The sequence below is a fragment of the Phacochoerus africanus genome, chromosome 15, assembly GCF_016906955.1.
Source record: "Phacochoerus africanus isolate WHEZ1 chromosome 15, ROS_Pafr_v1, whole genome shotgun sequence".
NCBI classification, from domain to species: Eukaryota; Metazoa; Chordata; class Mammalia; order Artiodactyla; family Suidae; genus Phacochoerus; species Phacochoerus africanus.
In genome coordinates, this window is record NC_062558.1 from 140,908,263 (window position 1) to 140,931,185 (window position 22,923).

The following is a 22,923-nucleotide window of genomic DNA, read 5'->3' on the forward strand; positions in this document are numbered from 1 at the left end:
CAGGGGTGGCGGCCCCGGCTCAGGTCCGAGCCGGACGGGCTGCGGCCGGCTGGGAGGGCGGGGCCGGGCGGCGGCGTCCGAGTCGTCAGGACAACCGGCCGCCCGCGGGTCTCCCGCGCCCAGTCAAGCGCAGTGAGGCCGGCGCTGGGGGCCGGGCCGGGCCGGGCGGCGCTTCGGGCCAGGTCGCCGCAACCGGCCGGGCCCTGCGGGCGGCCCGAGGGGGTCCCGAGCCCCGTGGGGGGCGCGGAGGTGCTCGGGAGGGTCGGGAGCCGGCCCCGGCGTTAGGCCCCCACGGCGGCTCAGCGCCCCCACGCCCCCCACCCGCCGGCCGGCTGCACGCGCCGGGGAGCTCCGCTCCCGCTCGGCGAAGGCAGGCCCTTCCATTGTCCACTGGCCGTGTGGCGCCCCAACCCCTCCGGCCGCGGCGGGGTCGCAAGGAACCTGCCATTGCCCGGGCGCCCCGGGGACACGCGAGCGAGATCGCGGACCGGATAACCCTCCCCAGCCCTGCTGCGGGCGGGCCAGGGCCGGGCGCGCGCGCGCTCTCGTCACCCGGGGAGTCGCCGAGCCCGCGGGGGTCAAGTGCCCCCCACGCGGCGAAGGCGAAACTGGGCCGCTGCGGCGCGCCCGCTGGTGTCCCCTCGGCGCCCGCGTCTCCTCCGCCCGGCCTGCCGGGCTTCCTGCTCGCGCCACCGGGACTTCCTCCCCGCGGTGCCCGGGTGGCCACTCGGCGCCAGACCCAGAGGCGGGGAAGCCGGGGCGATGGCGAGGGAGGGAGGGCCGCGGCCGGGAAGAGGGGAGAGTAAGGAAGACACCCTGGGGCCGGGAGCGCCCGGCGACCCGAGTGGGCCCCCCCGGCAGCGGAGGCGGGGTCCCAGGGGCCGGGGCCGTCCTCCCGGCGCCCGCTCTCGGGTCCTTTCCGCGGGCGCTCGCCGCCAGCGTCGCCGGGGGTGGAGCGCAGCCCTGCCCCGTCCTGCCCCGTCCTGCCCCGTCGCGGTGGGGCTCCGCACTGCGTCTCCACGCCGGGCGTGGAGGCCGCACGGCCCGGCGCGCGTCTGCGGGCGCCGGTGGCCCGCGCGCCCCTCCCCGCGCCCCCGGCCCGCTCGCGGAGGCCGCCCCGAGCGGAGCTTTGTGACGTCAGGCGGCCGGCGGGCGGCGTCACGCGCGGGGCTGACCCGGCGCGGGGCGGGGGCCGGGCCGGGACGCGGAGCATGGAGCCGCGGGTCGGCTGCCGGCTGCCCGTGCGGGTGGAGCAGGTCGTCAACGGCGCGCTGCTGGTCACCGTGAGCTGCGGCGAGCGCAGCTTCGCCGGGATCCTGCTGGACTGCACGAAAAAGTGAGCGGGGGCGAGGGCGCCGGCCGTGGGACACCCCCGGAATCCCCTGGGGACCCCCCCCCCCCGCTCCCTGCTGGCCCCGGGCCGGGACCGGCTCCAGGGCGGGGCGGCGCGGGGCTGGCGCCCGCTTTCGGTTTCCCCAGCCCCGGTTTCGGGGTGCGCGAGCGCGGCCGCCACTCGGGGGGCAGAAGTGGTGCTCAAAGTCGTCGCGACTTTTCGGGCGGGGGACCGGCCGGCCGGGTGCGGAGCGCGGCGGTGGGCGCCGAGCCGGAGCCTGGGCGCAGCGCGGGGAGCCCGCGCCCCCGCGCCCCCCGCCGCGCCTCCGGCTCCCAACTCCGCAGGTCTGCCATAATTAACTCACTTTTCTTTGTTCAGACGCACTGTTGAATCCGGCTGTCTTCGGAATTGTCATCCGTTGGGGTGGGGGGAGTGGGTTCAGATGCGCGGCCGCACTTGCCCTGTCAGGTACTCACGAGTGGGGGGTGACGTGGCTAAGGTCAGGGGGGCCTCGGGCTCCCGGGAGGAGTGGGCGCCGAGGCTTGGCTTGGTGGCCCGCAGTGGTTTCAGCGGCGGGGTTTAAAAACACTGTTTCAGTTTGAGGAGCTCTCCGTGGAGCAGGAATGGAAAGACACAAGTTGCAGAGCTGCAGGCTGCGGCCCGGGAGCCGGGTTTCTCCGGTGGAGGGGTGCCCCCCTGCAGCCAGGGGCCAGATCCATCCTGAGAGGCACCTGTGCTCCGGCTGCAGGGATTCTTGCAGCGGGAAAGAGTCTCCTGGATACAGCGTCACATGGTCGTGAGCTGTCGCCCAGATAAATGATTAGGCATTAATCAGGCACTAATGTCTCTGGGCTTTGCCTGGGCCTTATTTTGAACCAGCTTTCTTCGCAGAGGCCCAACTTTTCCCCTCAGTGGAGCCCAGATTTTGTACCGGCGGCGTGGATGTGGCAGGCACCCTGCTGGCGTTATCTCTTCATTAGATGTGCAGAGCCATTTATGTGCAAGTCATGTGACTAAACATACGGCCGTCCAGGTGGCTGTCGCCCTGCTCCTCCTTGGCTGCTGCAGCGGCTGTTTGGTGGGACAGAGTGACCCTCGGGGGCTGCAGGAAGCTGCCGAGCCTGTGCCCTGGGGTGGCTGGGCTCCCCAGCCACTGACGGCCACCACGTCCTCCCTCAGGCAGAGCCTGGGCCTGGGGCTGGGTGGGCTGCCCTCCTGCTTTCCGCCCCAGCCCCCCTGGCCTTTGCGCCTCGGACAGGAGCACTTGCAGGAGAGGCCGCGTCACCCCCGGCTCTCTGGGCTCCCTGCCTCAGGCCCCAGGAGGCTGCAGCCTGGGGGGTGTCAGCCAAGGCTCAGGCTCCTTGCTCTCTGCCTCCCACCAGGGCCCCCGCCCCCAAAGTCTGGGCACAGCCTGGTTTGGAGATGGACGCTCCCCCACCCTCGTGAAAGGCAGCAGGCTCAGCTGGGATCCCAGCACGGGAACTGGGAGCCGCAGGCCTTGTGGGCGTCACCCCTGCCGTGGCCACATTAGGCTGTAACCGGAGCCGCCACGGCACCGGGAACTGGGCCTGGGACGGGGGTGGGGTGGGGTAGGGGGTGGGATAGTTCTGCTCAGCAGCGCCTCTTTCTGACCTGAGTTGCCCCCCCCCCAATCCCTGCAGAGAATCCGAGGGTCAGCCCGGCCTCTCCCCAGCCCTCTGGTTGTCCAGGGCTTCTGCCTCTCTCCTTGGTCACCTTCGGCTTCCCCCCCGCCCCCGGTCCCTGTGTCTCACCATAACGTCATGCTCGTGTCTACAGCCTGCTTGGTGGGCCGGGGCCAGGGCCCGCTGGCACACGCTGGCAGAGGGGGTCCAGCCCCAGGACTTGGGGTCTGCAGCACCCAGCCCCCTTCCCAGGGCCAGTGTCTCCTCAGCGCCCACTCCCCTCCTCCCGTGTCACGGTGGCAGGGCCAGTCCGTGAGGCCCGTCCTGTCCCGGGGGGACACTGACAGGCAGGCGGGAGCAGCTGGGAGCTCTGAGGGCAGGCAGCCGCCCCGCTCTGGGAGCCTGCAAGTCCCAGGACCGTGAGCTGGTGCTGGGGCTGTTGAGGCAGCTGCCGTGTGCCCGCGCTGCTGCAGCCGGCCGTGTGCCAGTGACTGGCGTGGGTCAACATGTCTCCAGGGCGAGGGCAGGCCCGGGGCCTAGGGAAGCAGAGCAGTGCCCCAGGAGGACTGCAGGTTCCCAGGTTCTCCCCTGGGGAACCCCCCCCCGCCCCCGCCACCAGTGTTAACTGTTAGTCGTGGGGCAGTGCCCCTCCCTCGGCGCTCCAGGAGGCCGGGCCAGGGTTCCAGCAGGTGCTCAGCACCCCGCCCCTCTGCCCGGCTGCTGTGTGAGCTGAAGCAAGACCCTGGGCTGCTTGGAATGCCTGCTGCCCCGCACCAGGTACATTCATTGAGCACCCACTGTGTGCCAGGAAGTGGCCTGAGTCCCAGGCGTACTGCTGCTGTGAACAGTCCTCTCAGCATGCCTGCCAGGTGGTGGTTCCTTCCGACCTGCAAGGATGCCAATGGCTCAGGCCCGCCCTGGCCCCACAGCTGCTTCCCTCCAGGCCGGGGTGCCGGGCGGGCGTGGGCGTTATTTTGCGGGTGATTTGGGAACATACTTCTGCTTGAGGACCTCAGGTGGGATAGCCCTGGCTTAGGGGTGGCCCAAGGACAGCAGAGGGACAGTCCCACAGACAGTGGGCATGCAGGCCATCTGCCCGTCAGGGCTGGCCAAGCCCAAACCTCTGCCCCGACCGCTAAGCCGCTCTTTCTCAAACTTCCCCACTGAGTCACCCAGGGGGCCGTAACCACACAGGCACCCCGGGCCCCTCAGTTGGAGCGGCTGCGTTTGGGCCTTTGTGATCCATTCCCCACCCTCGGGGTGGGGTGGGGGCTGGGCCTCTGGAGATTCGGCCAGCCAGGGGTCCCAGCCACAGCCTGGCCCCGGCCAGGAGAGCTCCCCTGCCCCGCCCCAGGCACACCCCTGCCGGTGGAGGCTTGGCACCTGGGCCAGGCCCTGCTGGGCTCGTCCTCTCTGCCCCCAGGGAGCTAGAGGGACCAAGAGAGCTGGCCATTGCATCGTAGGGTGGCATGACCTGCTGCCAGTGGGCTGATGCCACACAAGGGGACCTGGCCCGTGTGGCTGGTCTCGGGAGCTGCCCCGCGGAGGGGGAGGGGTGTGAGGGCCGGAGGCCTGGCTTGTGCTCTTGGGGGTCCCCTCGGAGGGCTGGAGAGGAACGCAGTCTTGGAGTTTGATCAGCATGTTGCTGATGCTTCTTAAAGCTTTGCCCCGGGACTCTGGGGGCAGCCAGGACGGCATCGCCCCACGCTCTCCCCTCAGACGCTGGTTGATATCTGTGGGGGGGGGGGTGCAGGGTCCACGGGCGGCCCACCCTGCCTTTCCTGCTGCAGGGGGCTCCAGCGCTTGGCTGGCTGTCTGTCTGCAGGGCTGAGGGACAAAGAAACTGTTGTGTACTTGCTGAACACGGGCGTGTGGCCCGGCCACAGGGTGGCCTTGCCGGCAGCACTCCGGCCAGTCTTAGGGCTGCTGGGGTTTCCGAAGGCACCCGGCTCCGGGTCTGGTCTCTGGGATGTCTCTGGTCCCCATGCCACCATCCTGTCTCGTCTTTGCGGGACACCAGGGTGGCCCCTCCCCTGCAAGGGAGGTCCCAGGCAGCCGGGGACCTGATTGAGGTCAGGCTGCCCTTGGGCACCAGAGACCCTCAGGCTCCGGGCCTGCAGAACCAGAGGCGGGGAGGCCCCACGCTCCAGCAGGTGGTGGGCCGCGCTCCTGGCTGGGGGCCCGCCGGCCCGGCTTCTCGGGGGGCTGCCAGGCCGGACGCACACTCTTGAACCCCAGAGACGTGGGTGAGCTGCAGCTTGGCTACGGGTGTCCCATGGAGGCCCGCAGGCCAGGCCACTTCTCTCTGGGCCCCTGTATCTAGGCTGGTGGCCGGGTCCTCACCTGGGCAGAGCAGTGGGTGCCTCTGGGGACTCTGTCTCCTGTCCTTTTGGGGACAGAACTCTTTTGCTCTGGGTCTGGCCCCTGTGAACGCTGAGGGCCGAAGCTCCCACAGGAGGTTCTCATCCCTGGCTCGGTGCCCAGCCTCCCCTCGAAGTTCAGCTCACCTGCCCCTCCCCCAGGCCCTAAGGCTGCGGCTCCGAGCTTCCCTGTGGCCGCTTTGTTTCTGACCGGGGCTGTTGGCCAGCCTGGCACTCCCCGACGAGGCTGGGCCAGCCTCACCCCCGGGCCACCCTGGTCCCCTGGTCCTCTCTGTGATCTGTCTCTCCACCCTTGGGTAGGGCCTACCTGGGGGGCCCAGTGGGTGCAGCAGAGCGGGGCAGTGGGCCTGGCAGGCCATCTCTCTGGCCCCAGGGCCTCCTCAGCCCTCTGCTTAGCAAGGCCCTGCAGCAGCCCCAGTGGGGCCCTGTCCCTGGGTGCAGGCGCCGTGGTATAGCCTGGCCTCACCGAGGCCCACTCACAGGCTACAGTGGTGCCACGCCTTGTTCCCCACCTGGGACAGGTCGCGCTAAGGTCCTTCCCAGAAAGAGTGGCCTGCCCGGAGGCAGCAGAGCTGGGATGCGAGCGTGGCTCCCTGGCCTGCTGGGCCCCTGGTCTCCCGCAGCCTCACTGCCCATCCGAGAAGTGGGCCTGCAGTGACGGGCGCCTCCCAGGGCGGTTGGCCTGCAGCCAGGAGCTGGAGGTCCTGCTGGTCCTGTTTACCCACCCGGCAGGCATGGGTGTGGCCTGGGCAGGGCGGTCCCTCTGGGAAGGAAGTGCCAGAGTCATGGGGCCTGCATGGCGGCAGGGGTGCCATTGCACCAGCCGCAGCTGCTGTCTGGGGGACAGGCTGTAGCCTGCAGCTCTGGGGCCCACTGCAGGGCTCTGACCATGGGCCTGTGTCTTTCGACCCCCGAGGGGCTTGTGGGGTGAGCAGGGCAGAAGCCTCCCTCGTGCCCCAGCTGGGTTGAGGTTGGGAGGCTGATGGAAGGGGCTGCTCGGGGGTCCTGCTCCCGGGGTCCCTGGGCCCCAGCCGGCACTGCAGGCTGTGTGGGCTGTATGGAGACTCCTGGGGGGAGCCCGAGGAGGGGAGATGGGCTGGGTCCTAGTGGGGTGACAGCATGAGGGCAGGGGGTGTCACGGTGACCCCCCCCCCCCAGTGCACGACTGAGGTGGCCGCGATGGTGGGCAGCAGGTGGGCTCAGGGGAGGCCTTGGGACAACCGTCCAGGCCCCAGGCTTGTGACCCCCCCCCCGGACCGTGGAATTCCCTGGTTGGTAGGACCTACTGGTGTGTAGCTCCCCTGAGTGGGTGGACCCCCTGCCCTGCAGGCACCCCTGGTCTGTGGCCCTGGTGCCCGTGTGCACGTGTGGGTGCCCTGTACATTCACGAGCCTGGGCCTCTTTGCCGACCCCTCAGCCTGTTCTGAGTGGCCGGGGCTTGGTAAAGGGGACGAGCCAGGTGCCAATGCCAGTGTGGGGTCCAGCCCCGCTCAGATGCCTGCGACTCTTGTGAGAGTTGGTGACACATCAGCCTGTCACGACCCCAGCTGGGGACTTAGCTCCCACACCTGGACTGGGGCAGAGTTTTTTCCGTAAAGGCCGGGACCATTGCAGTTTCAGGCCTGCTGGCCTCGCAGCGCCTGCCCCCAGCAAAGCCTCGGGGGCAGTCTGTGGCCGGCTGGCAAGCGGGGCTGTGTGCCCGTCACACCTGACTTACCAAAACTGCTGGTGGCTGCCTCAGCCGGTGGGCCGTGGGGCGGTGGGCTCTGTGCCCAGTGCCCATCCGGATGTGGGTCATGCCTGCCTTGTGAGGTGGCTGCAGGGCCCAGCAGTAGAGATGCGCCAGCACGTGGCCGCCACTCACCACGACGACTCTGCGGTGGTCCCGCTGTTGGTTGGCTGGGACATGGGGGCCTGAGGCTAGGGGGACTGCTGGGGGTGCCAGTTGGTTGGAGTTGGCTTGGTCCTCGGGGAGAGGGGCTGTGAAGAGTCACAGGCCTAGCAGGTGGGTGGGGGGAGGGATTTCCCCCCCCCTCCCCCCCCGAGCAGAGTCCCATCTCACAGGGAGCGAGGTTCCCTGCTGCTGGCCTGTGGCTGGTGCTGTACCGCCCCCTCCCCCATCTGCACCCCCCCCCCCCGTCAAGGTTCCAGCTTCTCTGGGGCCAGGCAGAGGGCAGGGGATCATGGCCCTGTTTGCTGGACCCTCCGGCCACTGGAGAGAGGCACTTGATCCCCCTCCCTGACCCAGCAGCTCCACCCAGGAAGACTTTGGGTTCAGGGGAGGTGGCCTTAAGTGCAGGGAATTTGACTTGATGGGAAAAAGAAGTGAAATGTGTTTGTGATTTGGAAGCTTCTGATCTTTTTAAACAAAAATTGGGTGGTGTTCCCACGGTAGACACGCCGTCCCACATGGGACCGTTGGGGAGTGACAGCCCCTGTGGCCACTGTGCCTCCTCCTCGAACCCACGCACAGGCCCCCGCCCGGCTCTGCGTTCCAAGTGTCTCAGGTAACCTGCACGCCGCTCCCGCGTCCCTGGGTGCCTGTGCCCTGGAGGGTCGGGGAGCCTTCCGGCCGTGGGCACCCAGGGCACCTGCTGGCGACCGTCTGTCACGGCTGGCCGGCCCACTTAGCCGCCCCAGAGTCTTCCGGAGAACAGTAGATGCAGACGCCATGTGGGAATTGAGAAACGGCGAGGCTCAGGTCACGTGGCGACTCTGATTAAACTGCTACCAAAGGGGGAGCCTGAGGGGCCGCGCTCTCAACCTCAATCCTCTTGGCCGCGAGTCTGGTTTTGTGCTTGCAAACCCACGGCTTTCAGCTAAAGCAGCCTCGCAAATTAAACTGCGTGCGTTTGAACCACGTGTGTCAGCCCTGAAGCAGGTGCAGGCCGTGGGCTCGGTTCTCCGTGCTTGGGACCTGTGTGTTCCTGCCACACAGGAACAGCTTCTTGGCTGGAAAGGGCTTCCAGGCGTCCCCAGCCCGGGGGCCTGGGGTGACTGTTGGCTAGAAGGGTGCTGCCACCAACTTTTGACGGCAGACCCCGAAGCCATTCATTCAATGGCAGGACATCTGAGTGGAGGCTGCTGGCCCCGCGCTTCCCAGGCACAGGGTCCTGGCTGGGGACCCCTGGGGGAGATGGGCTTCCCGCCTCCTCTGGTCCCTTCCTGTGTGTCACGAGGTTTTATGGGTGCCGCCTGGCCGACCTGGTCCTGGAGCTAGAGGTCCTGCTGAGGACCCCCCGAGGGAAGGGGCTGGGGGCGCAGGCAGGAGGAGGGTCCTTCCAGGTGGGGTGGGCGGGGTCAGCCCGGGTGACACCCTCCCAGGAGGGCGGTGGAAACGGAGGCCGAACGAGGCGTTCAGGAGGGAGCGGGCTCCTGCAGGTCCAGCCTGCCCTGGGCCCTGGGAGGCCCGGTTGCCATGAACTGAGGAGTGGACACTCAGTGCCCGTCAGAACCAGACGGAGAAGTGGCCGCGATGCTGGTCACGTGATCTCAGAGAGCCGAGGCCTGTCCCTGGGAGGTCCCCCCAGAACTCCAGGGTGTGTGCCCAGGGGGCGTTTGCCCCAGTGTAAGGCCAGGACCTGCTGGGCCCTCTGGGGGTGCAGGTCGGGTCGGGGTCAGGGTCGGGGTGGGGGCCTCGCTGTGCTGACCTCCCTTTCTGTCTGCCCACCTCCAGGTCCGGCCTCTTCGGCCTGCCCCCGACGGCTCCGCTGCCCCAGGCCCAGGAGCCCCCCGTCAACGGCTGCCACGGCCCGACCCCCACGGAGGGGGCTGCAGAGACGATGCAGCCGGGGACAGGCCCTCCGCCACCTCCCACTGGAGACCAGCCCACCGGGACCGCCAGTCCTGAGCTGCCCCCGCCCCTCGTGCCCCCGCTGCCCGCTGGAAGCCTGCCCCCGTTCCCGCCCTATTTCGAAGGCGCCCCCTTCCCTCCTCCGCTCTGGCTGAGAAACACGTACCGCCAGTGGGTGCCGCAGCCGCCCCCCCGGGGCATCAAGAGGACCAGGAGGCGCCTGTCCCGCCACCGAGACCCAGGCTGCCTGGCCCTGAGCCCCATCCTCCTGCGGCCGCGCCAGGTGCTCTGCAAGAAGTGCCAGAGCGCTCTGAGCCCCCCAGAGGCCAGCCCCGGTCCCCCCGCCGCCCCCCGGCCGCGCAGGGAGCTCCGCAAGCCCGAGGACCCCGACGGCGGGGGCGACACGGCGGCCGCCGGGAAGAGGAGCAAGAGGGAGAGGCCGGAGGAGGCCGGGGCCCGGGTGCCCCGGAGCCCCGTCATCAAGATCTCCTACAGCACGCCCCAGGGCACCGGCGAGGTGGTACAGATCCCCTCTCGCGTGCACGGCTCCCTGGAGCCCTTCCGCCCCCCGCAGGCCCTGCCTGGCAGCCAGGACCCCGAGGCGCCCCGGGACAGGCCCCCCGCCGCCATCCCCAAGCTGAAGCTGACGCGGCCCCTGCCCCCTGGCGCCTCCCCGCCGCCCCCCAAGATCCGCCTGAAGCCCCGGCGCGGGGGCGCGGGCCAGCAGGAGCCGGTCTACAGGGCGGAGCTGGTGGAAGAGCTCAACGGCCGTGGGTGCGGCGCCCTGGCCGACGGCCCTGCCGGCCCGGGGCTGGCGGACCTGTCTTCTGGAAGCTCGGGCGAGGACGATGACTGCAAGGGGTGCCCCCGGGGTAAACGCAGGCGCCAGGGCCTGGCTTTTCTCGCCACCTGCCCCAGGGGAGCGGGGTGTGCCAGCGAGTCCTTGTGGAGCAGCGACAGCCTGGACGAGTCCAAATCGTCCAGCTCGGAGGTGACGTCACCAGACACGTGTGACCTCTCGTCCGGCGATGGCGCCCCTGCGCCGGCCTCGTCCAAGGACGCGCGGCCCACCGTCCCGCCGCTGACCGTCAGGCTGCACACGCAGAGCGTCTCCCAGTGCATTACCGAGGACGGCAGGACCGTGGCCGTGGGGGACATCGTGTGGGGAAAGGTCCACGGTTTCCCTTGGTGGCCAGCCCGCGTCCTGGACATCAGTCTCAGCCAGAGGGGGGAGGGGGAGCCCTCCTGGCGAGAAGCCAGAGTCTCGTGGTTCGGGTCTCCGACGACGTCGTCCCTGTCTCTCTCCAAACTCTCCCCTTTCTCCGAGAGCTTCAAACTGAGATTTAACCGTAAGAAGAAGGGGATGTATCGGAAGGCCATCACAGAGGCGGCCAGTGCCGCACAGCACGTGGCCCCGGAAATAAGGGAGCTCCTAACCCAGTTGGAAACGTAACCCGGGCTCCGGACCAGGTGAGTGGGGGCGTGGAGGGTGGCCCCTCTCCCGCGGCCGGGGCCCGTGTCCGTGTCCGGGCCATGCCTCTGCCCTGGGCCTCCGCGAGCCGGGGAACCGGGTGCCACCCGGCTCGCGGCTGCAGAGGGTCTCGCCTGGAAAGCCGCCCAGCTTCCCTGGCAGCACCGTCCAAGCTTCCGTGCGCAGAAGAGCTGCCGTGCACGCGGGCGGGCTGTCGGCCGCTTGCGCAGAGAACGGAGCTGGTTTGGGTTTTGTGGCCATTCTTCAAAGGCCGTCAGAGAGCTCCTCACTCTGTCATCAGCCTCTTGGGGAAGGGGAGCGTCTTAAAGATGGCAGCTTTGGAGGTCCCGTCGTAGTACGGTGGTTGACGAATCCGACGAGGAACCGTGAGGTTGCGGGTTCGATCCCTGGCCTTGCTCAGTGGGTTAAGGATCCGGCGTTGCTGTGAGCTGTGGTGTAGGTCGCAGATGTGGCTCAGATCCCGTGTTGCTGTGGCTCTGGCGTAGGCCGGCGGCTACAGCTCCGATTCGACCCCTAGCCTGGGAACCTCCACATGCCGCGGGAACGGCCCTAGAAAAGGCAAAAAGACAAAAAAAAAAAGGGATGGCAGCTTTGCCTGATGGGGCGGGTGAGCATGGGGAATCCTCCTGCGTTGCTGCCTCTGCAGGGAGCACCTTCCTCTCTTCCCGGAGGAGGAGAAGCCAGGCCTCCTGCCCTCACCCCTGCCCCCCCTGCCCTGCCCTCCCCTCCCCCTCTCCTCCCCTCCCCCCCCTCCCCCCACACAGGTGCCTTCTTAGGATCTGACTTTGCAGGAAGAGGAAGGCCTCGCGCTGCCTGCCCTCGGATGTGGCGCCTACGCACACCCTCCTCCCCTGGTGCCAGGGCGGGCTCCCCTCTGTCAGCAGGCACGGTGCCGAGTGCTCCAGGCTCCCAGGGGGGCTCCGGGGTCTGTCCCCGGGCCGGTGCCTCACCTCCGTCTCCCCCAGGAGAACTTTGTAGTATCTCTGGCCACAAGCCTTAGCTAGAGCCTCTGTGGGGTTGGGGCGTCACCACGTGGGCTTGGAAGCGTCACTGTGGGGTTGCCGTGTCACCAGGGGGCATGGCTGCTCCTCTTGCAGGCTGTCAGAACACAGCCGAGGGGCTGAGGCTGTGCTGTGAGCCTCCCTTGGGCCCTGAGATGCAGGGCAATGGTGGACTGTGCTGCCTGGCGCAGGAGTGTGCCCAGCCGGCCATGGGCCCTCGTGGTCACCCTTCCCAGTGCCGGCTCCCCTCTTTCCTGCCCTGGTTGGGCCCCTGCAGGCCTTGGCCGGAGGGGCAGGATGGGGTCTCCTGTGCAGGCAGTGAGGGCTGCTCCCTGGCCCCGTGGCCCCTGCCCCAGCTGATAGCAGCAGGCAGGGTGGAGCCTGTGCCCAGAGACCGAGCGCAGTCATCCGTTCCAGCTAGGCTTCTGCTTCAGACCTTCAGGCCTTCTGCTCACCTACCTGTCCAGTGGTGCCGTGCCTTCAGGCTTGGCAGGGCGGCTGGCGTGTGGCTGGGGAAGGGGTTGGTGGGGTGCTTGGTGCCCCTCGCTGCTGTTCCAGGTGCAGCAGGGGTGCCAGGATTGAGGGAGTGGCGATGAGGGGTGCATCTGGGCGGGGGTCACTGCCAGGGCTCTTTCGACCTTGTCCTCACCCCTCCCCCACCTGCTCATGCCACCCCCTGAATCGCTGCTGGGTCTTTGGGCACAAACGTCTCTCGGGAGCCAGGCACATAACATCCCCACCAGTTCTGGGCCTTTGCGCTGGGGTGTGGGAGTGGCACCAACCTGGTGGCATCAAGCCAGCGAGCATCTCAGTTGAGGGCCTCCTGTGGGCGGGGTTCCAGAGGAAGCCCCTACGCCCTGGCATCGGGCTTCCCAGGTGTGCCTGCCTGGCTTAGGGGCGCCCTGGCTGCAGCTGCGGCCCGGGGGCCGCTGTGGGGTCCTGCCTGTCTGTGCCTTGGCCACTGTTGGCCCAGTCCCTCTGTGCACCCCCAACCCCACCTGGGCCCGGCTTGGGGCCTGTGTGGAGGGAGGGCCTCTCACGTGCTCCTGCCTGCGGGGACCCCAGGCGGGGAGAGAGCAGCTGGGGTTGAGGGCAGGTTCTGTTTCTCCGGAAGCGGCGCAGAGGAGGAATCTCGCCGGACGGGTTTGCTGGCTGCAGGGGCCTGTGCCACAGACGCAGGCGGGCGGGCGTCTCTGGGCTGGGGGCTGTGCCCATGGCCCCCAGCCGTGCAGGGGCTCTGGGAGCCTGGGGTGCTGGATCCTTTTGGTGCCGAAGCACCAAGTGCTTTTGCCCGATGGGCTTTTTGGGTTTATTCTCTTGAGGATTAAAGACTGAGCTGAGGTTCGTGTGGCCAGGTGGTGGATCTGCTGGCGTCGGCGAGCCGGGGTCTCCCTCTAGGGTGGGGTTGGCGGTCTCCTGGTGACGAGTCTGCTTTGAAGCGTCGGCCGTCCTCCTTGGAGGGGAACCTGCCTTCACTGGGGAAGGTGGGCCTCGCCCGCGGGCCGAGGGCTGCAGGGCTGGCGTGGAGGAGGCCTGCAGAACTACAGCGGGACCAGCGGGCGCCCAGCAGTGGTGCTGAGAGAGGGGCCGTGCTCGCCGGCACCTGGCACTTTCTGGGAGGAGGAGGCTGGCACGGGGCCACTGGGCCCCCAAAGGAGCAACTGGGGGTTGGCACAGGGGCCTGGAGCCTGGGGACGGACGGCCGAGGCCATGCCAGGAGCTCCTGCTGCCCACAGGATGTGTCAGGAGAGTCTCAGACCTGTGAGGCTGAGACCTGGGATGTGCGCCCAGCGTCCCTTCCCTGAGCGCCACAGGGCTGCTGGGGGCTCAGCTGAGAGGTGGACGCCCACGTGGATGTTCGGGGAACTGCTGAGCCCGTGGGTCTGGCCGGGCACACGGCCCCTTGGTGCTCCAGTGGGCACCATGGTGGGGTGGGGGTACTCCTCCCACCGGAGGCCTGACCCCGCCCTGGCCCCAGCAGGCCGGCATCTCTGGGCCTCAGGTTTCCTGCTCTGACTGGTGGTGGCAATTACCTGCCTTTTGGGGGGGGGGGTGAGGGGCTCATTAATGACCCGTCAGCAGCCGCCTTTCTAGCTCTTTCCTGGGGCTCCTCCCATGTCCCCCATATCGGGGGCGGGGCAGGACCCCATGGGGCGGGCGTGGGGGTCACAGGCTCCTGCTCCTGGCTGGCTGGGCTGGGCAACTCTTGCCGCCCCTGGCGCAGCTCAGAGACCCCGCAGAGAGGGTGCTGACGGGCCAGGGCTCGTCCTGCAGGTGGGATGGTGCCCCTGGGTGCAGGGCCGGCCCCCAGCCCTGACGGGGGTGGTGTGAGCCCCAGGGCCCCTTCCTCTCAGGCCCCTGGTCACGTCCTCATGTCCCTAGTCCGCCTGCCCACCAGGGACACATGCTCTGCTGGGTGGGGACAGAGGGTGCAGTCACTGAGGCCCTCACCTGGGGCTCGCGAGAGGGCTGTGACTCACAGCCCCCAAGTTCATGGATAATTGCACACGGAAATGTGCTGAGAGGGGGTGAGGACCTCCCAGCAGAGTGTCTGACATGGAAGTGGATTCGGACTAGGGATCTGGGAAGGCTTCTTGGAGGAGGTGACACGGAGGCAAGGTTAGAACAGTGAGCTAATCATGACCTAATAGCGTAGGCTCAGCATCCTAGGCGGCAGCAGGGGCCTGTGCCGGGCCAGTGGCAGAAGGAAGCCTGGCATGACCTGAGGGCCTGAGTCACCTGTGGCCTTATCCCGAGAGTGGGGTCATGGCTGGACGGTCGTGTGCTGGAAAGGGCCCAGGGCCAAGGGGCAGCATTGAGATGGGGGCCTGAGGCGTGAAGACGCGGGCCCAGAGGCTGGAGCCTGGGGGCCAGAGGGGCTGCCGGGTGCTCCCAGACCTTGGGGGTCCTCTCACCACGGAGGGGTGGCCCCAGTTCCTGGCATCTGAGCCTCAGGAGCCCAGGGCCCGTTCCTTCCCCTGCTCCCAGAGCAGCTGGGCTTCCCGCAGGCAGACAGCTCTCTGGCCACACAGCAGAACCGCTCTGGTGCTGGGTTCTCTGTGCCACTGAGAGGAGGGCACCCTGCGTGGGCCTCATCCCCCCGGGGCTCCCCAAGGCCACTGTCACAAGTGACGTCACACTGACCAGCTGGAAACAACGGAAATTCAGTCTCACGGTTTGGAAGGACAGAAGCCTGAAATCAAGGAGCTGGCAGGCCCGAGCTCCCTCTGAGGGCCCCGGGGGAGGGTCCTTCCTGCCTCTTCCGGCTGTGGGGGCTCCGGCGCTCCTGGACTTGGGACTGTGTCGCCCAGCCTGGCCTCGTCCTTGGGCCTCTGCAGGGTGGCCAGTGCCCTGTCCTCTCACAAGGACCCCGTGAGCCATTCGAGGGCCACCTGCCCAATCCTGCATAATCCGCTCATCTCACTCCTGCCGCACTTTGCCGCAGAAGGTGGCGTCCTGGGGTCCAGGCGCCCCTCCTGCTCATCCGCCGCCCCCTCAGCCGGCCCACCTGGGACCTGAGTGCAGCTCGCCTCCCAGCCTCTTCCTGGGCTGATGGCCACCGGGCTCGGGGGCAGCTGGTGTGACATGGCCGGAGGCTGCCAGGGTGCTCCAGGTGAGAAGGGACCCTTGTTCAGAAGGACGCGCTGCCCCGCGGGGAGGCCGTGCACACGGGTGGGGTCCCGCGGCACCAGGGCCACCTGTAGCTCCGTGATGCACCCTCCTGGGAGGGGACCAGCCCAGGACCTGCCCAGCGTCCCTCCTGGCGGCTGGCCGCGCCCCGGGTCCCTGAACGTGAAGCTCGGCGGTCCCACGGGTCCAGGCATCCGGGCCCGTCTCCAGGTTCGGGCTTTTGGTCTCTTTCCTCCTTTTCGAGCCCACACCGGCCTCTCCTCCAGCTCTAAGCAAAACGGCTTCTGCTGCCCGAGTCGGCTTTCTCCGCCGACTTCCTGCGGCGCTTGCAGGGAGCTCAGGTCCTCTGTGAAGAGGCTGTAATTATTTTGTTCCAGAGGAAACTAAGGCCTGTAATTCTGAGGCTGCTGTGGGGGCTCAGTCCCCGTCCCTGCTCCCGGGCCGTCCCCACGGCCTCCCCAGGTGGGCGCGGGCAGCGGGGCAGGAGCAGGGGCCCAGTGGCCCCGCGGCACAGGCCTAGGGGTGTGTGGTTGCTCTGCTGGGGTCCGCACTGGGGTGCGGGGGGCTTCTCCCGGCCCGGGGGGATGGCTGCCCTGGGCCCGGGCCTCCAGGCCACGTGCGGCCCCTCCCGCTGGCCGCATGCCTTAACCACGCTTTGCCAGCAGCCTAGCGTCAGCTCCAAATACTCGCCCCTGGTCCCATCCTGCTTCTGCCCCTGGACGGGTCACCGGGGTCAGAGGTCCAGGGCCCGTGGGAGATGCTGAGCTCTGCATGCCTGCACCTGCACTTGGGTGGGCTCCTCCGGGGAACGGTGGTCCCTCCATGGGACCTAACCTGCCCCTTAGCAACCCTGCAGTGACACTTCGATCACTTTTAGACGGAGTCTTACAGAAAGGAGGGACAGGTGTCCCGGCTGCTTCCCGGCACCCTTGCGGCGTGACGCGCGTGTCTGTTTCGAAGGTAGTTGACTCCCTTCCGCGCATGCAGTGTCCTTTTGGTGCCTAGATGTCCCTTCCTTGGCCGCAGGCTCACTGCTCCCACGTCCCCCTGATGGTCACAGCCTCTGGGGCAGCGGCCTTGCTTTCTGCTGGGACGTGGGACTCCGGGTCTCAGGGCCATTCCCTGCCCAGGCCAGGGTCAGTGTTTCCCAGGAGGTCCCATGTCCTCACCAGGGGGCGGGGATCCCGTGACCCTGCCTGGCGCCAGGCCTGCCAGCTGCTCCTGGGGCCACGTGCTCTCCGGGCCGTTTCTTAGCCGGTGCAGTTGGGGGGCCTTGGAACTGCTTTCTTGCAGGAGGAAAGAAGTCACGCCTTCACGCTGACTTCTTGAATTCAGATGTGTTGTTTCCTTGACTCTCCTCCTGCAAAGGTCTCCGGCCTGGAGACCACGTGGCCCCAGGAGCAGCCTTGACTTTCAGTTTCCTCTCTGTCGGGTAAGCTGCAAGTCTTGGTTCCTAGTGATGTTGACACGATAATGTCATGTGTGGAGGTGAACCTATGTGATGTGTTTAGTACCAGGAGAATATGTCACATATCTTGTCACTTCCGATGCTGACGTCACAGCTCGCCTGGGGGCGCCTCGTGGGGACACACCAAGCTTTCCTCGCAGCCCTTCTGTCCCTGGAGTCTGGCTTTTCAGGGAACACATGGAATTCCTGTTTCAAAGGCACTGGGACCTTCCCTCCCCGTGGTTGTCGTGACCTCAAACACCCTTAGGGTCACCGATGTCGTTTTCCTTGCATTTCTAGAGACTCCGTTCCATTGGGGTTTCTGCTCTGAGATCCGTGCGAATTTCCAAGGGTCCCGAGTTGATGTGGGGGCGCCCTGGCCCCTGCAGTCTGGCCTCCCCGCCGGCCTCCTGCTGCGGTGTGTGCTTGTCCTCCTGTGTTGGGGACACAAGCAGACACCCGCGTGCCTCCGGGGCCGGCTCCTGGCTCCGTGGGGCAGCACCCACCCGCTCTGTGCCACTGGCCCGCCGCCCCCTCGGGACTGCCCTCCCGTGACCGTGACGCGAGGCAGGGCTCAGTGCTCTGCATCCGGCTGTTTCTGTCCCGGCTTCTTCACACCCGCTTCTTCCATCTCTGCGGTGCTGTCTGGTGTTTCCCCTTCCAGGAGGGGCGTTCCTGCCCATTCAGACCCGTGCGCTGCCCAGCCTGGGCTGCTGGCCCTGTGCCTGCTCTGCACGCTGGGGCCCGCCCGGCCTGACGTCGGGTGCACGGCGCTCTGCAGCTGGGCGTCGTCACCAGAAGGGGCCTGTGATGGGAGACCGGCCCCGGGAGGTGCAGGCAGGGTTTGCTCCCAGGGCAGGCCCTCCCCTGGATGCCGGCTGTGCGTCCAGCGCCCTCAGCACCTTGGGCACCGGGAGGTCTCTCCTGGGAGAACAGGTGGGCTCTGTGTCGTTGGCTTCCACCCTTCGTGCCTCCGGGTTAAGAACCCTGAGCTGGTGGCGTCCACAGAGCAGCTGGACGGAGAGGGGAGCCCCGGCTGGAAGAAGGGGCCACCTGGGGGCTGGGCCATGCGTCAGCCCTCCGCACATCCTGGGGAAGCTTGACTTCAGCCACCCTCCAGGCCCCCAGCTCCGAGGAGCCAGCATTCCTGGGTCCACTTCCCCGGGCCCAAGCGGCTGACTGGGGAGGTGGGTGCTCAGGGCTGCGGCCAGTGCCCGGCTGGTCTCGGCACCATTAGGCAGTGGCTGTGTCTCAGGTTTTCCTGAGAGCCACGCTGTGGGGGCAGAGCCGAGTGGCAGAGGCCCGGTGTGTGTGGTCCGAGGAAGGCCATGTGCCTGCAGGGCTCTGGGGTGGACATGGGGTCACAGCCCAGGATGTGTGCCTGGCGGGGCTGTCAGTGAGGGACACTTACGGCGGGCGGGGGTCTGTGTGTGCTGGGGGCCTCCTTGGCTGCCTGGGGGCCTTGCCCCAGCTCTCTGCCCAAGGACAGTGACAATGACGATGCCAGGCCTTGGGCCACCTTCCTGGGCAACATCCGTGATGCCAGGCTGTGGCCACCTTCCTTTGCTTCCTTTTTATGATCTGGTGGTTCTCTCTTGTGACCGTGGCTGCTGTGTTCTTTGAACTGCACTGGTGTGACTGTTTCAGGAGGCCTGCGGTTGGGGGACCAGGCCTTGTCCTTCTGGTCTTGTGTTGAGAGCAGCGGGCCTGGTCACCCCGGGACCTGGGCGCTAGCAAGGCCCTCCGTCCTTCCCATCCTGAGGCCCCCACAGCCCAGGCCCTCTTGCAGGGAAGGGGAGCCCCCCTCACCTCCCACCGGCTCAATAAGCCCTCAGGCCTGGGCAGCTTAGCCCTCATGAGGGAGCTGAGCCTGGGGGTGCTGACCAGCCCACCCCCCGCCCCAGGTCAGGAATGGGCTAGGGGTCGCTTTCCAAGCCGCAGCCCCCAGGCTGGGATGATGGTGAGGCCGCTGCCCACGGCACCCTCGTAGGGAGACCCAGCCCTGGTCTTGCTGAAGAGGTCATGCATAGCGTGGCGCCTGTGTGCGAGGCCCCTTCCCCCTGGTGGCCCTGTGGCCTGGAAGCTTCTCAGTTACCCCGGTTCCACCAGAGAGAGAAGCGGTGGGGACGGTGGGGGCCAGCCCAGCAGGAGCCACGTTGCCTGTAGTTCTCTCTCATGGCTGCGGCTCCAGACCCCCATGTGCCAGGGCAGCTGTGGGGCACATGGCCCTGTGCCTTCCAGCCAGGGCTGGGGGGGCCAGGTCCCTGGGGTGCCAGCAGCTCAGACCAAGCAGGGTGGCTGTGGGTGCTGGGCATGGGAGGCAGAGGCCCAGGGAGGTGGGGCCTGTGCAAGGCGACTGTCAGTGTGGTGCCACCTGCGTGGACGTGAGGGGTGGACCAGGCTGAGCGGCGTCGGGGTGATTCTTGGGGAGGGGGACCTGGGGGGACGGCCGGGGAAGGGCAGGGCGCCGTGCTGGGCAGTGGAGTCGGGTCCTGGCCGTGGGGCGGCTTCCCGCGTGGCAAGTCCTGGGAAGACGGAGCTGTTCTCGAGATGACAGCCAGCAGCAGCTTTTCGAGGGGGAGTTCGGCAGGGCTGAGTCATGTTGGGGGGCTGCCCAGGCTGTCGTGGTGAGGGGACGGGGCCACCCCGCCCAGAGGGAGGGTCCCCTGGAACATCCCAGAATTCGGGAGGGCGGGCGTCGGGCGTCGGGGTGGAGGCAGAGGAGGGAGCCAGGCAGAGGCCCCGCCCGCTTCACAGGGACTTTCGCCGGGCTCCGCGCTTCAGAGGAAAGTTCAGGGGATTCTGGGCTCGTCTCCAGAGTTTCCAGAACACCTGCTGTCATCACGGAAGCCCAGACCAGCCCGAGGCTGCGTCAGGCCAGGGGGTGGGCCGGACGCCTGGTCACAACCCGTCCCAGGGCCTGTGTTCCTCCTGCCGTGAGAGGCTGGGCCCCCGAGGCCTCCGGGTGGCGGGGAGAGGCCTGGGGGGTGCGTTTCCCTGAGAGGAGCTCGGCCCCCACATCCGGAAGGGTGAGCTGCTGAAGCGGCACCTGGGCAGCTTTAATCGAGGCCCAGGATTGAAGGGAGAATTGTGGCTCATGCGGGTACAGAATTACGAACATACGTCGTGTCTCCCTTCGGCTCTGTGCTCTGCAGAGCCGAGGTGCCTCCCTTTGGGTGGTGTTTTAGTGGCACTTACTGGTCCCCAGCCCGAGAGAAACCGAACCCTCTCGGCACCTCCAGACATGTGGGGTTCACGGTCACACTGCGGACAAACGTCCCCCAAACGTAGCGTCTTCGGACGACACGGCTCAGTCATTTCCCGTGACTCCGTGGGCTCCTGGGCGAGGGCAGCGGCGGGGCCGGGACATCCTGCGGGCTCCCCGCCCGTCTGAGGCCTCGCCCCACCTCCAGGCACACGCGCACACACGCAGGCACTTGCACACGGGCACACACGCACACACGCAGGCACACACCACACACACACGGGCACACACATGCACGCATAGACACAGGTACACACGCAGTCTCACACACACACACACACACACGTGTACATGCAGGCACGGGGCGGGGGAGGAGAAGGCCTCCACACACCTGGCTGGGCCTCCTCCCCGCATGGCCGTCTCAGGGCGTTCAGGGCTTTGTCACAACAGCTCACAGCTTCCAAGATCTGTAAGCAGACACCACCGCCCTCAGGGTCTGGGTGCGGCCGGGCCCTTCTGCCTCCTGGGTTGATGAAGTCACTGGTCGGGGGCCTGCAGCCGGCAGCCCCTGGGCCCCCTGCTCTTGGAGCCCCTGGTTTGGGCCGGCCTCTGGGGCCTCCTGAGACCAGCAGGGCGGGAGCACGGGGCGCTCTGGAGGAAAGCACTTGCCCTGTTTGCTGGACTTGGGGCGGCTCCCCTCCCCGAGAGCTTTCCTTAGGGAGGGCTTGGCCCTGAGACACTGGGCGGAGGTGTTGTGTCTCTGCGGCCAGGCCTGCTGCTTAGGGGTGGCCCCTGCTCCTGGTGGGGGTGCTGGAGCCCAGGCTCCCACCCTCCTGGGAGAGGATTTTCTTGTCCAGAGTCTGTCCCCCGGGGTCTCCAAAGCCAGGAGGGCGCATCTGGACTGGCAGGCATCCTGGCTGGAGGTGTGCCTGTCCGGGGGTGTCGGGCACACGGCACCAGTCCCACACTGCATCCTTCTGAGCCCTGAGCCCTGGGGCTGGAGGGCCGTCAGCTCCACAAACCCCCACTCAGTGAGTGGCTGGAAGGACCCAGGCCGGCCGGCCTCTCTCACGCCTGTGTGCGGGTCTGAGGCAGCGGGGCTGTAGGGCAGCCTGTGGTCTGGTTCCTTGAGCCCCGGAGGAGCCTGTGCCTTCCTCGGGCAGCTCAGGGGTCCCGCCCCAGGAGAGGTGCAGGGGTGCCAACAGGGGGCGGACCTGCCGAGGTGGGGAGGCCTGGTGCGAGCTGCGGACTTGGGGGTCCCTGAGGGGCCATAGAGCCTGGGGGGTGGGGAGCTCAGAAGAGCCCTGCTGGGCAGTTCGGTCTGGTGCCTGGGCCGTGAGGGGCCTGCCCCATGCGTTTGACCCTGAGGTGACCGCTGCCCCTTTCTGCTTCCCCAGGTCACCGACGATGAGGGCGCGGCTCTTCTCCTGCAGCTCCCGACCTTGGGGTGTCCTCTGCACCCTGGTTCCATCCGAGGACCCTGCGAGTGCTCTGGCTGGCTGCGGGCGGAGACGCCGGCCCGCGGGGTTGGCCTGGTTCGAGGCCTCCTGGTGGGGAGCAGGTGCATCTGGCCTGAGGACACACCCCCAGGAGCACGGCGGCCCCTCTGGCTGAGGGTTTACTCCTGCTGCTCAGACTCGAGCTTTTCTGGTTTGGGAAGGACCCGGAGCTAGGCAGCGAGAGGCCCCGGGGTCGGGCGCCAGCGGGGAGCGGGCCACCATCCACCTCCCTGCCGGCTTCAGGACCACCAGCTGCACGTGGGGGTCCTCCCCCGGCCCTCGGGCACGGGCTCTCTGTGCACTTGAGAACCAGGGACCCGCCTCCCCCTCCCCCTCCTCGTTCACCCCCAGTGTGGGTCCTGCTGGCACCTGCACCTGCCCCCAGGGCCACCCTGTCCCCTGGGCGCTGCCTGTATGGAGCCCCTGTCCCGTGCGGAGGCGAAGGGGCCACGCTCGAAGTCAGACGGCAACGTCAAAAGGATGGAAACCTCACCTGTTGTCTGTCAGAGTGTGTTCCGTGCCCTTTCTTGTCCCTTTAGAGACCAAAACGGAAAAAAAAAAGGAAGCAAGTCCGGCTTTTTGTTTAAATGTAAGAAAATAAAGAGATCTCTGCCGAGGTGGCACCGCTCGGGCGTGTCTGTGGTGCGTGGGTGTGGGTGGACCCCGGGGAAGCGCCTGATCGCGTTGTAGTGGCGGTGGTGGCTTTGAGGAGCGGGTGGCCAGCGTCCCTCCCTCCCCAGGAGCTGGGCCGCTGCTCTGGGCGCCACGGCTCCTCCCGGAGGGCACTTCCAGCCTCATCCATCCTCCCTCGGGGCTTTGGAGCCAACTTTGCCGGGCCGACCGGAGCCTCGGGAGATGGCAGAGTTTTGCTCCCGCTTCTCCCTGTGAAACCTCGGACCTCCCGGTTTCCTGCTTTGCTCATTCGGAGCCAGGGGACGTCCCAGAGTGGACGGTGGCGCCTTTGCCCGTTCCTGGCTTTACTAGAACTTGGTGCTGTGAGGGCACCAGGCCCCAGCAGGACAGCTCCTGGCCAGGCCGCGGGTCCTGTGCAGGACAGAAGAGGTGTGGGACCCCCCTGCCTGTGGTGCCGGCGGTGCCGGCCAGACTCTGGGGGGGGGGGGGGGCGGCGCAGGTGGATGGTGCTTTGGGGGCAAAATCTCCCCAGAATAACCCCCCAGGAGGAGCTGTTCCTCTTGGAGCCCTTCCACCCGAGATCTGCCAGGGTCCAGGAGAGCGAGGAGGGGGACGTTGGAGGCAGGAGAGGTGGCCCCATCCTTTGCCTGCCTGCTCTGGAAGTCCCTTCCTGCTCATCCGTGCCCGGCAGGTCCAGCAGAGCAGAGCAGCCCTGCCTCTGAGTGCACCAGACGGGCCATCTGGCCCCACCCTGATCAAGGCTGCCCAGAGCCCAGCCCCGAGCCCGTGGTCCTGAACGGCCCCGTTGGGTGCCAGAGGAGGCTGTGCCCATGGTGGGGGAGGCACGGCTGCCCTGGGCTGGTGCC

General features: G+C 67.7%; 1 protein-coding gene across 1 annotated transcript; it reads left to right on the plus strand.

Moving 5' to 3' along the window:
- Nucleotides 1-1,053: 1,053 nt before the first annotated feature.
- On the plus strand, nt 1,054-22,052 carry PWWP2B (PWWP domain containing 2B). Its single transcript, XM_047760787.1, has 3 exons — nt 1,054-1,336; nt 9,034-10,620; nt 21,323-22,052. Exons 1-2 carry the CDS (start codon nt 1,212-1,214, stop codon nt 10,601-10,603), a joined length of 1,695 nt encoding a protein of 564 aa, XP_047616743.1. The 5' UTR covers nt 1,054-1,211; the 3' UTR covers nt 10,604-10,620; nt 21,323-22,052.
- Nucleotides 22,053-22,923: the final 871 nt, after the last annotated feature.

Excerpts from the sequence above, each read along its gene's own strand:
- PWWP2B (XM_047760787.1), top strand. The coding sequence starts at position 1,212 with ATGGAGCCGCGGGTCGGCTGCCGGCTGCCCGTGCGGGTGGAGCAGGTC. Across the intron at positions 1,337-9,033 it reads CTGCTGGACTGCACGAAAAA|GTCCGGCCTCTTCGGCCTGC; the intron begins GTGAGCGGGGGC and ends GCCCACCTCCAG.